The sequence below is a fragment of the Anopheles coustani genome, chromosome 2 (genome assembly GCF_943734705.1).
Source record: "Anopheles coustani chromosome 2, idAnoCousDA_361_x.2, whole genome shotgun sequence".
Lineage (NCBI taxonomy): Eukaryota > Metazoa > Arthropoda > Insecta > Diptera > Culicidae > Anopheles > Anopheles coustani.
The window spans coordinates 92,239,361-92,252,844 of record NC_071289.1 but is presented as its reverse complement, the minus strand read 5'-3'; the positions used below and the strand labels follow the sequence as shown (position 1 = coordinate 92,252,844).

Below are 13,484 nucleotides of genomic sequence, written 5' to 3'. Positions count from 1 at the left end.
CATTTAGTCGGTAGGGTAGCGCGAGGGGATCAAGAATTCGGCAACAGTTCTTACCCCGCCGGCTAGAACATGAAAAGGGCAGGACCGCCAAATGGCACGACTCACAAAACGGGCGAGACCTTTGCAAAGCCAAGGGGCTTTGCTATAGGAAGATCATGAAGGAGGGCAATTTGAGCAGCATTGATTACAAAGGTGCAGCACATTGTTTCCAGAACGTGTCTTGCTTTGTTTTTGAGGTAGCGCTGCTTCTTCAGGGATGCCTCCAAACTTCGAACATCGGAGATAAGACACCTTGGAATGGTTCTAGATATCCTAATGTCAAACGGAACATAAAACAAACCAAACTAATCTCTAAAGTGTATCACCTAACACGACTCCCGTGAGATGATGCACCGAAGCGAAAAGAGCAACCATATCCAAACGCCACACGGTAAAGCTCTAAACCGCGAACTTAATGAATTGTATGCGGTTGGAGCTGTTATCCCGTGCGCCACGAAAACCACACGTCACGCTAACCCGCGAGTCCGGGCTGGTCTAGCGGGTTTTCAGGCGGGAGAAGTTTCGTTTTCATTCGCGCGATACCGCTTACGAGACGTGGATTGGAAGAAACGCGAAACCTCCGACTTTGCGGGGCTGGAAGCTGCCGGAAAGGGCTGAGGAACTAGCCGTTAGCGTCTGAAGATGAAACGCTAACGGTTGTTAGCGTAATCGAAAGCGGGATAGGATTGGAAAGGGAACGTTTTCGTTTGGAGATGGGTACGCGTGATCCACCTAGAGGATAGCTTGGTGAAACCGATTTTTCTCTGAGGGAGCTACAATATAGAGCTACAAAATCAAAGGCTTCCAAAGTAAGACATCGTATGTAAGGAGATCATTCGTTGGATATAGGACTTAGGGAACATTCCATACCGTTTAAACGTGAAATCCCTTGTCGAAGAAATGAGGTACACCACAAAATCCGCCAAATCCGTGGGCTGTAGCTCACGAACCTGTCAATCTGCGTCGCTGTGAGGGAGGATGCAATCCAGATGGTGTTGTCACCATCAGCGATCGCAGCGATAGAAAGGCACGAGGTACATACACGTACTTCGCGCCAAAGCTGGCGTGTCGAAGTCGAAGTATTTTACATGCCGTGAAAGTGATCGTGCGCTTTGGTAAACCGTTTCTTTTTTCGTTCATAATTCAAAGCCAGCCCGCCACAGATCCCTTCGATCGGTGTATGGTACCCCGTTGAGGCGGGAATCGGATTGCGACAGAGCGCCAAAGTCAATTGAATTGTTGCGTGTTTGAGGGTTGACGTCACCACTCGGGAAGGGAGAATTAATTGGAGTAGTATTGCCACCCGACTGTTTTGATGAAGGAATGGCTAACAAGTGCAGTCGTAGATGGGTCTCCAGAGTTCCTAAGCTAAAGATTATGATCTCGCTATATTTGAACATTCATCAATGACACAATGAACATTCTCCAAACAAATTCTCCCAAATGGATCAAACAACCCTACCCTCGGATCGTTGATTGGAACTGGGCATGGTTTGAATACGATAACTCACCCCCCTTTCGGTACAAACTCCCACTAACACCTTGGTTTCGAAATCCCTTCCTCAATCGTTTCGCCCTCCGCGTCGAAGGGCTCCATTAACTGTTCGATCAAAATGGCGGTAGTTCACGATTGAAATGTTTCCACCAGGCCAGATTTCTCTCCACTTTCTACCACGTCCATGTGTTGCCGGTTCCTCACGAAGCATGTGCGCGTTACTGTGTGTGAGTGGGGGTTGTGCGTGCGTTCCACGCTATGATTTATGAGCGTGCGCGACGGTACGGTCGCAAGAGCCTTTCTTCCGGCATTCCAACCCGTCGCCCCATTAATCCAACCAACCGACTCCGTCGGCGTTGGAACTTCTTCGTATGACAGTTCGCATTTCCGGGCGCAGGCGATTTGTCCCGTTCCATGGCGAAGAGAGACGACCGGGCGACACGAGATGAAGTGCCGAACGAGCGTGAGGGAGAGCGTCGAACTTTCCCTTTTATATATTTCGGTTTCCAACTCTTTCGGATCCGGATCTTTCGCGAGATCCGATCCGGTGGCCAGCGTGGTGAAGCCCAAAACGCCCTCCTCGGCACCCCAGCCCCCCTTGTCTCAGCACGTGGCTGGCAGGCGGACACTTTCGCCAGCGGATCGAACGAATTGGAATTTCACTCAATGGACCCGCCACGAGTCTCGTGCGCAGCTGATCGATCAATTGATTTCGGCGTTTTCGTCGCGATACGTCGTGTTGCTTGGGACGATGGAAATTATCTTCGGAATGTGTGGTTATGTGGTAATACGTTTTCCCTCTTCTTCTGCATCATCTTTATCGTCCGCCAGCCAGCCCTTTCCCCTTGAAGGGAGGAATGATTGATCGGGCTGCCTGCGCACACACCGGCCAATCTTCTTCGGATGCAGGATGATTTTTAAGATTTCCAGCGAAAAGGAGACACCAGATAGTGTCAACGACTACCGAGCCTCTGGGAGAAGATGAAAGAGGGTGTACTTATGCAATAGGCAAGACAAAAATGGCAATTCGAAAATTGATGACATAAAGGGAGTGGGAATCGGTTGAGGCTGCGGATGGAAGTGCGTATACCGTAAGTAATTGGGCAGATCGGAGGGACGAAGATGATTTCACACTGCAACAACAGCTGCGTGCTGTTTGAGCCATCGTACGTGATCTTGAAAGCGAAAGCGAAAGTGTTTTATTCATTCAAATTCAACATTTTTCAATCACTTCACATTTGTCATCCTTTTTCCCTTGAAAACAAAAAGAGAAAAGCATCGTGATTGTGTCAACAATGCAAATGAAGATTATTTTTCAACGGAAATTGTCTCACTCTTTTCCATGAATCTTTCATTGTACTATTTCTTTTAAATCGATGAGATATGTACGCAGGTTGCATGCGATAGAGGTTCGATCAAAACGAATTGATTGAACGACCATTTATTTATTTTTCAAACGAACATATGCAAATACAGCCATCGATTTCAAAATCGGTGATTGGTTTTTAGAATTTAAATAAATGATACATTTGGGAAATACTGATGAGAAAATTAGCTCATTTACAGGTGGTCTGAGTCTTCGCTCTACTTCCCAATTCAAACATCCAAAACTGCCCGTGGCACATCGCTTTCCAAAAATTGGAACCGCACCTGGGTTTTAATAATGTCATCAAACCTACGAAGTGTCAATGCAAAAGTAGTGAAAATATAAAATAAAAACATCAGCTCGCCTAAGGGCCAACAGTTCATGAGTCTTCGATAAAAAGCCATTCGATAAATAAATAAACAAAACCAATCGAAGTGGCACGTCGGTCAGCGCTCATTTGCATGCTAATATGTAGCGTTCGTCGAACGGCGTTGGTGACTGCAAATGACACTGTGAATACTGTATTCCACAGGCCTCGACACGCTAGCGACACTCGGACACGTCGACGTTTGGTGCGAGGAGTGTTGGGCTACGGTTATCCGATCATGTTGAAACGCATGAAGTGAATCGGCAGCGCAAGTCATCTGCCGAACCATTAAGATGTACTTGCGGAGATGAGCAACGTTCTCTCAGAGATACCGGATTCCGGTGCGACAGGCGTGAAGGCAGAAGCCGTCCTCGAAAAAAAACCGTAGTTGACGATAGGTTCTGGGGAAAATGTCAAAGTATCGCTTACTTTCGCAACCAACAGCTAGGTAGGTCCATTTAAGATTTTCATAAAATAACGTTCGTTGGATTTACGACTTTTCCCTTGAAATCCCAAAGTTACCTAGTTTGAAATGAGACAGGTTTCTTCGGTAATAACCAAAATAAACCTCCTTTTACGACGCTTTAAGTAGCATCAGTGGTGCAGCTGAAGTCTCTAAACTGTCTGCAAAAGGAAAAAAAAACACACTTGCCAAAATTAAAACTCTTGACCTCACACGATGATGGTTCGGCTCATCGCTGTAGTCTTTCCATTTACTTTGGGTGGATATGGCATCGCCGATCGATTCTTCGATGCGTTCGACACTGATGGCCCGTTACCTGCGCGGTCATTCATTTCCTATGCTCGGGGTGGCCCGTTTTTTGCGCAACACACACTCACACACACCACACGTACTGGCCGCGGCGATGCGTTCTGTCGGAGAGATCTCAATGGAGGATGAAACCACGCCGGCCAAACCTGGGGCGCCCCGGGTGACCTATCGAATATAGGCCAGGGAGGTCGTAAAGGTGTTGAGTTTGACGTACGTAAATGGCCGAAACGTAAGACGAAAGAGCGGCAAGAAAACGGCAACATCACAACACACACACACACACAAAGTTGGAGTAGCCAACAGATGAGACCCCCGACGGGCAGTTCGACTATCAATTACTTGGCGGAGCTTGGAAGACGACGGAGCCGTGAAGACCGTGGTGAAGCTAATCAACTCCACGCAATCGCAAAGAGCTTTAATTAATAACGAGCCGTACGGGGTTGTTCGCTCAACGAAAGCGAAACCGACTCCTCCTGCTCAGATTGTGCGAGCTCCTCTGGTGGAGGAAACATGTTGCGAATGCATAGAATGTACCTTTTCCCACTAACCCAGTGACTCTGGACTTCGAGTCGATCGTGGCCTGTATTATTAGCTCATGCTGAACGCTGTTCTCGATTGCCATACACCAGTGAGGCTATCATTGTAAGCCTCCAGCAATGCTAATTACGTAATGACAGCTCTTTGATAGAGTTCTAACGCGGCGCCGCGCGGCTACTTGTTTCACCTCGGCAACTCACGCGTGCCGAACTCGTGTACACGCAAGATCGCCTCTAGATCGTATTCCTACTCGGAAGGTACAGTTTCCGATTGATTTATTGCGTTAGAATATACATCAGAGCCACCCAAGACTAACGCTCATTTACATCCAGTCTTCTGGGACTCTTTCGGAGCTCGAGAAATGCGAGAGATCGATCGATCCCCAAGGGGGAAGAGCCTGAGACACGACCTGCGCGCACGAGCTTGCGTTTGCGTGGCGTTCTGGTAACCGGACGGTAATTAGGGTCTTCATCGTACATATTTATGAAGACGGACGATCACGCAGTCGGAGCTCCGGATTCCTATTCTGGGTCTCCGGACGTGCACAGGACTGGGGTAGGAAAATTTATGGAGAACGGTTGGTAGAACGATGACGGGAACACTTGTTCTGCATTGCAAAGAATGTCGGCAATGCGTATCAATTGCATGACACTTGCTTGTAATATCCAGCATGTGAAATGAAAAGTTGTTGCTCGATGGGACGAATCACCGCCTTACCAATTCGCACGGTACGCAAACCCTACCAAGGAGTGTAAACGTTCGGACCACAGCTACGGACCCGCTTCGTGTTGAGTAACCAACTTCTGATCAACCTGTCAAGCCCGGTCGGGCCCGAGACTGACGGATGGATCAACCGGACCAGACTGACATGCGAACAACAAACCATTTCATGGTGAAAATCTGGTTTGTGTGTTTCACCAGCCGCGGCATGATTTCTTCATTCATCGAACATGATCTGTGTCTAATCGAACCGCAAAAGGGGGGTGGTTTTTTCCACGAAGCACCATCTGGAGCGTCGCGGTTTAAGGCACGAAAAAGCGGGCCAGCGAAACACACCGCAAGTCAAATCGGTGTTCCGCACTCAATCTATCGGACCTCGGCTGGCGTCTTGCACCGAACAAGGAAATAAAGGTCGGAGAAAGCGCAAAACTACCCTTGCGTCGCGTTGCCGTCCGACGATCGCGCGATTTGAATACGTAAACAAACACTCGGTTGTGGAATGCGCAGTGGAAAGCCCACCGATGGCCGACGGTTTCTGTGCATCGGTTTGGCGCTTCTTCCATACTCGAATGAGCGCCAAAAATAGACCGAAACCGAACTGTCCCATTTGTGGCACGACCAAACTTGACTCACCGTTCGTTATCTAACACGGCGATGAACCGTACCGGTTGATGTCACTCCTGCGGGCTTTTGCATGCTTTAGCTTATCTGCCTTCCGAGAGGCCAAAACGGAGACACCACCAGAGGATAGGAACCAACCAACCTAAGACCTCACGCGGGGTATCATCAACAGAGTTGAGTAATCAGTTTTACAAAACAAATATGGCGCCCCGGGCGGAATGATCTCTCGTCACCCGCTCGACGGTAGTAAATTGTCCGGTAATTATGATAATTGAATTCTAAAAACCTTCTATCAATAGCAAAAAGTGCAGGCTTTCATAATTTACTGTTAATTGACTCGAATGGAAATGCAAGCAAGCGAGCTGGCGAAAGAAATAAATTTAATTTTATTACCATTTCACCGGCATGTGCAGTTTATGTTAATCGAACTCTGGTAGATTATGTGTTTATATGCATTTAAACCCCTGCATCTATAGAATGCGTTTGCATGCTGTGTGCTTATTTATGACACTCATAAATTGCTCGCGGCAAAAGGATCTCATGAAAGATGCAATGCACATCGAGATCGGTTAATTGATTTTATAACACACCTTCATATAAATAAAACGCGTTTTGGTTAATTACGGCAGTTGCTGATGCTGACGGGTTAGAAATAATAAACCACCCATCGCCCCCCCGTTCACTTACCTTGTAGAGTTTTTCCTTCTGATACCAGACGTCCTCTTCCTCTTCCTGTGTGATGTAGGACTGATCTAGATTGAGGTCGTCCCGCGAGCGGGACAGTATTTTGCGTCGTGACACCATTTCACGCGGCAGTGTGGCCTCTAGGGATCCCAAGCTGCAACGAGAGAGGGAAAGGGAAGGTGGAATGATGTAGTCACACTGGTTCGAAGTCGGCGTCACCCGATTCGGTTGTTCGGATTCAAAGTTTCGGTTCGGCACACGTGACGATAAGTTTTGATTGCATAAGATTTAAATATATTTTCTCACTATGATTGATTCTCTAAAGTGTCGGTATGCTTTTCTCTGTTTTTTTTCCCCCAACGTCCAAAGACTCACAGTCGTGCGACGCGCACACACAAACAGCATGGCGGACGAATATCTAATGGTGGACGCGCGATCGATCGAGCACAAGCGAGATGTCGTAATCGAAGCGACCAATCAAAAACGAAATGAAAAAAAACCCACCCCAAGCATGCATGGCAGGTGTCGGCTGGGAGGTGTGTGCAGGAGCAGGTGCTCTGGAGAAAACCAACGCACACCCCCCCTCCCCCTGGGGGTGAGCACACCCCCACAACGCACACGAGCTCCAGTGTTGTTGCGTTGCGTGTGTACCGTTTCGAACATTTCGATCCCTCCGGTATCGGTAGTGTTGGTGGTGGTGATGACGGCGATGGTGGTGATAGTTGCGTAAACTATCACCTACTGCTTATGCTCCATGCCCCCTTGGAGGTCATCAAAAAAACGCAGGTCGGCAAAGCTATTCAAATAAAGCGTCCCCGCCGAAGACTTGTTTGTCCAACGGATTTCAGGCTTTAAGGACTATCGTCCACCTCGGCGTCTCACGTGATAAAGCTCTCCCTTTGAAACTTAACAATTTTATTTAAAAAAAGAAGCGGGAAACTTGTGATCCCTTTGAATCGTTTGGCGCTTCGATAGGCGCCTAATGGGATTTTCGAATCGGGCTCGCCTAATCCTATTTCCTTTCGTCTTCCAAACGGAACGGAACGCGATCAACCGGCACCCCTTCGCCCGGGATTAGGTGGATGTGTGGGTGGGGTGGGGGTAGCGGATTTGGGCCGACGGCGAGAGCCGATTAATAAATTACCCTCGATGTGGGAACCGTCGAGCCTAACGGGAGAACGGCTCCGACGTTGAAAAATACCGCCTCCGACGTTGACTTGGTTGGTCAACTTCCATCCATCGGCACCTGTTCGCAAACCGTCTTGCACACCAGCTCGCAGCCTCTGCTTCGGGCGTCCGCTCTCGGTCTGCGCAACACACACACACGTGGGAAATGAAGTTTTTCAAACACCCCAGGTTGCCTCATCTCAATTCCTCGCCGACGACGACGACGACGCCCCTCCGGTGGGAAGGTAAAAAATGGGTGGCCGGAGCATACGCGAAAGCAAAATTAGTTGAGAAATCGCCATTTTCGCAAAACATGAAACTGAGCGGGGAGAAAAAAAATGCCAGCCACCTCCCCCAAGCGTGTGGTTTAATGCTAAATGAGTGAGAAAGAGGAGGATGGAATGGGAAAGAGAAACAAAAATGCAAGAGACATGGTGGCAACACACTTTACAGTAGCGCCTTGCTGCTGGTGCGCAAAGAAAAATGGAAAGATATCGATCAAAACATACAACGCGCACGGACACACCAATATTTACCCAATGCATTATGGTGGGGTTGGTTGGTTGGAGCTATCTGTTCATCAAACGTAAACATCAAACGTCACTTAAGGTCACCAAATGTGTGTAAAAAGATCAAGCTGATATCTTTTCATCTGTATGTTTTCAGTCCCGCAGCATAACTCTTTTGAAGTAGTTTTGATCCAAGCTGTTTACTTGACAACTCCATGCTTTTTACTTTTCATAAGTTTAAGAATACTAAACTGTTATTATATTATAAACAAAAGCAAGTATCACATTCACTCGTCGCTGAAGAGAACAAAACAGGGTGAAGACATATAAAGTTAAAGCTGCCCAAAACCCTTGCATGTTTCTGCTCCCATTAATGGTTTTGTTGTGTGCTGTTCACCTTCGTCGCACCAAGCGAGTTCCACGGGCGGTTCTATTTGCATGCCCACTTGCATTGCGAGTTTGGAACTTGGCGTGAAGGACCGAGTAGGTGCAACCGTGGGTGCGTCTGGAAATGATTATTGCTATTACCTCGCGAGCACCCCATCAATTCTAAGGGCGCACCGTGCCAAGCGAAGCAGGAAACCATGTAGGGCGATTATCGAACATGTTCCAATGGAAGTGAGCAGGTTTCCGTTCCGAAAGAGCGAGGCATAGCAGACGTCTATGACGATAAAGCCTAAGCCTTTCCGTGCGCCAGACCTCCGGAGATGTCACCTTCCAAGAGCCCGGTCAAATTTGGTTATCCAATGTGGCTAAGACAAGCCTCCGGGCAGCACATGACCAGAGGACGATGTTCCATTCGATAGAGCCATCCACTGGTGTTACATAACTTCATAAGGCCCGGAACTTTAACTATCTTCGACCTTGGGGTACGTGTGCTATCCTTAGTGAAATCCAGTCCTAATTGGGTACTTCTGGTGCTAGATTCTCTGGACGTCGGACAACACAATACCCGGTTGCTATTAGAGCAACCAAGCGCTAGCCCGGAGTGGAGTCCGCAAAAGCACCTGGAGGAAGTCCCTAGGTTGAGTACGAAAAAGCGTAAACAAACGACAACGAAACAATTAGCCAGCGTCGAGGGTTACGCCATTTAAGGGCGCCCAGATTGGGACCGCTACCGATACAAACGACGCAAAAAGTTCTGCAGCAGAGCGAGCGCATATGCAAAACTTAAAAGAGTTGTTAACGAACATTATTTCCCTCCCATTTTTTCCGTTCCCCGGCTTGCTCTTCTTCTTCGCGAGTTAATGCCGTGAGGTTTCGAAGGTCGTACGGCTCCGGCAGCAGCTAGTATTACATTCCGGGAACACACAAATCTCTCCCTCTCGGGTACCAAGAACGACACAGGCTTCTACGTGACGGTGCAACACGCGTTCTTCTACTGTTGCATTCCTGGCGTTTGCATGAGAATGTGCGCACTTTTCCGCGAATTGGAAGGGCCTCAGCCAAACGGAGTCGTTGTCAGGACGCTTGCGTTGAAAGGAAGTCATTCGTTCTCGGTGGACCGTTAGAAATCCTCTGGCTCGACGGCTTTTCGGATATTTGAAGCTAATTAATTCCCCTCCGTAGCCTTTTGTCGCGGCGGCGCGAGTGGGTGATAATTTCCTCAAAATAAAATATACAACCACCGTCGGCGATCTGATGGTAAGGAACTTTTCACCAGCGAAACAAAAACGGTTTGCACGACGATGCTTTCCCCCCGATAAGGCCGAATAACTTGATCCTGTTTCCGCAGTTTTTGTAGCGTCTCTGGGTTATAGGCACGTTTTCATGAGGGCGGAAAAGGAAAAGATACGAGCGGCCGGTGTCGTGTTTTCAACTTCTGTCATAATATATTTGGCGGATTACTTCAGAGCACATAGGCGGGATTTATTAGTTTCCCACAGAGTCTGGTTTTCCTCCGGTTTTGCATTGCAAGGTTAAAGATCCCTAATTAGGGTCCCGATCATTAATATTCAGTTGGAAACTTATACCCATGCATGAGAGAAACCACCATGGAGGTGGAGGACGATCACAATATTTTTTGCCAAAAACAGTTTAACTAATTATTATTGTTCATAATATTAGTATGCATTACAAATCCATATCTTCTATCTATAAATTATAAAATTTAGCAAAGTGTGCTTACAAGTTGTACAATCTCATGTTGCACGCAATCTCAAGTTGCATTCAAGTGTGCTATGCAACCAGTAACCGGCTGCTGGAATAATGAAAACTATCCAAACCAACAATGCCGCAGCAGAATAACTGCATTAGCGTCTTCATGATCGGTCCTAATGCGCTTGGTTCTCGGTTTGAAGTCATTAACTTGCCACGGATGTTTAGTATTTTCAGTTTGTCCACAAATATGAAGCATGAACAAAAATACCGAAACGTATTTACTTTTGACAAAAAGTACCGACAGTTACATAGCATTGATTGCTATAGCAACCAGCTTGATTTGGGAAAAAGTGAAGATTCTTCGATTAACCAAAAACTTTTCATGTTGAAATTGTGTTTTGAAGCAATTTAAAATTTTCGCGCGGCACCGGTCAAGTAAAGAAAAAAAAATACTGAAGGATTAAATTGATCCACATTTCTTAGCAATAAATATTTCAAAGCTTCCTAAGATTAATATGAAGTCGTACAATACCGATTTAAATGGTTCGACAAGTGACTTGGACGACAAGGGAACACGTGATAACTGGACTTGGGATAAAACGTTGAATGTTATATTTGTCTCAAATTTCATATTCCATCTCCTAGAAGATAGCTTTCACATAAAAAAAATCATAGTGCCCGTGTAACCGGGCAAATAAGCTAGTAACAATAAATAATTATGCCCTACGTTATACGCAAATTGCAGTTAATATTAAGACATTCTAACAAACCATTGCAGGAGAAACTACAATCAATTTAGGTATTATTGAAAGTCGAAAACCTTGTCCCACGTAAACTTCTCCGATAGAAGTCAATTTGATCACTGGTGGGAAGAAAAACGAGTCTGTTTTACGTCCACCAAGCGAACAATTACTCCGAGGCCGTTCGGACTGTCACACTGGCCTCAGAGCCATTTGAAGCTGGGACATCTCCAAGGTAACGGGCATGCCCCGTTCAGGGACAAACCGATTTCCATTGAATTCTTCTGCGGTGACACAGTGAGCTCCACGGTGTTCACAGTGGACTAGAGTTCACTAACGCCACAACGCAGCCTCCCAGCGAAGTCCGCTGTCCGATGGAAAACAAGCGATCGCTTGTCGGGTCCGAAGCAAAGTTTCCAAATCGATTGTCCATTCAGCCAAAAGCAAAACAAACAGCCTCCCTCGCAAGTGGCAGTCAAGCGTGAACCCGGTTTGGTTCCGGTGTCATCGGCGGAGATCGATCTTCCACTTGAAAACTCCGTCGCCGCATCCGGTACGGCGAGCTGGATTTTGGCGAGCCAAACGTCGCAAGTCAAGGTTCATGCGCGATCGCCGAACCTGTGCGATCGTCTTCAACTACGGCTTGGATAGCCCTTCAACTATGCTAATGCTATTGTTTGCGATGGTCTTCGACTTGGTGGTTTTTCATTCATTTCAATTATGCTCTATCGTTTTCCGATGCGATCGGTGCTATCGTTCGTTCTTTCTCTTACCGATCGAATCATCCGAGCGCATCCGCTTCACCTGCCACTCCGGGTAGTGTTTGACCTGCAACTTCTCCTGGGGATTGTCAAGAGCACCTGCATAGTCCGTAGCTAGTAGCAACACATGCGCTCACCTTCAACCACTTGCACTTGGTTGCATAATCCAAACAGCCATTGTTGCATCTATTGAACAGTCTCCCAACCACGTCCACCCATTCCACCCTTTGCTTCTGGATTGAGTGGAAAGACCGAGGATCAACGCTCTTGGCTGTTGTTGATTTCGGAACACGACTTCCAAATCAAGCGTATCATAAATCACGCCATAATGCCGGTTTCGAGGGCGAACGGCGAACAAACGGTTCCGCAGTGACCGGAAGCATCGGTTCCGGCACGCATGCGCCCTCTATCGGTGGATCGTGATTCATGCCTTCCGTTTGAAAACCCGCGTTTCGGGAAAGTCTGCCGCTTTACGCCACCATACTCGTGCGTCGTGAGTCGTGCTGAACATTGATGCCCCCACCCGAACCCAATCGTAACCAATGTTCGGGACGTCTGATTGTCGAGGCATCCAAGCCATCGAATGCAGGAAAGGTTTGACCGCGTAAGAGCAGGAACGATTGCTTAGGAAAACACATCACGTCATTCCGGGCTAGGCCGGGAAAAAGATCACTATCTTCAGGGGCGTACAAACACAGAACACTTGCGCGATTGCCATCGCCCAAAGCCCCGCTGGTGCGTGTTCTAGCAACCGAAGAGACATTCCCTAAAGCTGGCACTGACGCGTTCTACCAGTCCCGCTCCCGAAGAGGCTCCGGTGCAACTTCACCACCGGTGAATATGTATCGAGTACGTTAGATCACCGTTTGAATGCATAATTAGCTATCGGAGTCGTCGGAGTTTACGGCCCGTACGCCGAGGCACGCGGCCATGCAAAGGCTGATGATCTTTACCTCTGCGAGGCTCTGCGCATCGGAGGCACAGGTTGGTGAGGAAATTACGAAATGGGACCCATGACGCCCCATGACGAGTTCAACTGTTGGATGATGCTACCGCACCACTCTCGGCACATTGCTGGCGCTTTGGCGACCGCATTCGGGTAGCCAGCGAGAAGAATGGTGGGAATGCGAGACTCCGAACCTATTCAGCCCTTCCCGTAGCCTTGGACTTCTTCAGGCCTCACATTTGAGAGGTTCAGAAGCTCAAGAACGGCGCGGCGTGTTTGTTTTATTTCAACGCTACACTCATCACTCTGCATTCTGGATGTGGATGTACAGCTTCCACAGCTCTTGCATGTTTATCGACCATCTTGAGCGTTGGTCCATGCACACCTAAATAACTCCCAAAACCAAACGGCGGTGGAAAGATTGGGTGCCTCGCTTCTACCGGATGCGAGATTTTGCCAACCAACCAACGAACGGCCTTTGCTGCATTCGTGTCATCGGAAAACACTCCTCGGCGGCTGAAGAGGCTGGGTTGATGCTTTGAATGTCAAGAACGTGGTACCCCGTCGCTGCTCTAGAAAACAAAAACCAAGCGGCACGGAAACTTAAACCACTGGCGCACCATACGACATCTCGGAAAGGTCGAAGCCTGGGCACGGCTC

General features: G+C 47.9%; 1 protein-coding gene across 1 annotated transcript in view; it reads right to left on the bottom strand.

The window, feature by feature from the left end:
• The window catches only part of LOC131263718 (uncharacterized), a 119,647-nt gene that overhangs the window by 46,061 nt on the left and 60,102 nt on the right, over positions 1-13,484 (bottom strand). The window contains exon 2 of the mRNA XM_058265969.1: positions 6,605-6,755. Coding sequence (XP_058121952.1) covers positions 6,605-6,755 — 151 coding nt within the window. The remainder of the gene's footprint in view (positions 1-6,604; positions 6,756-13,484) is intronic.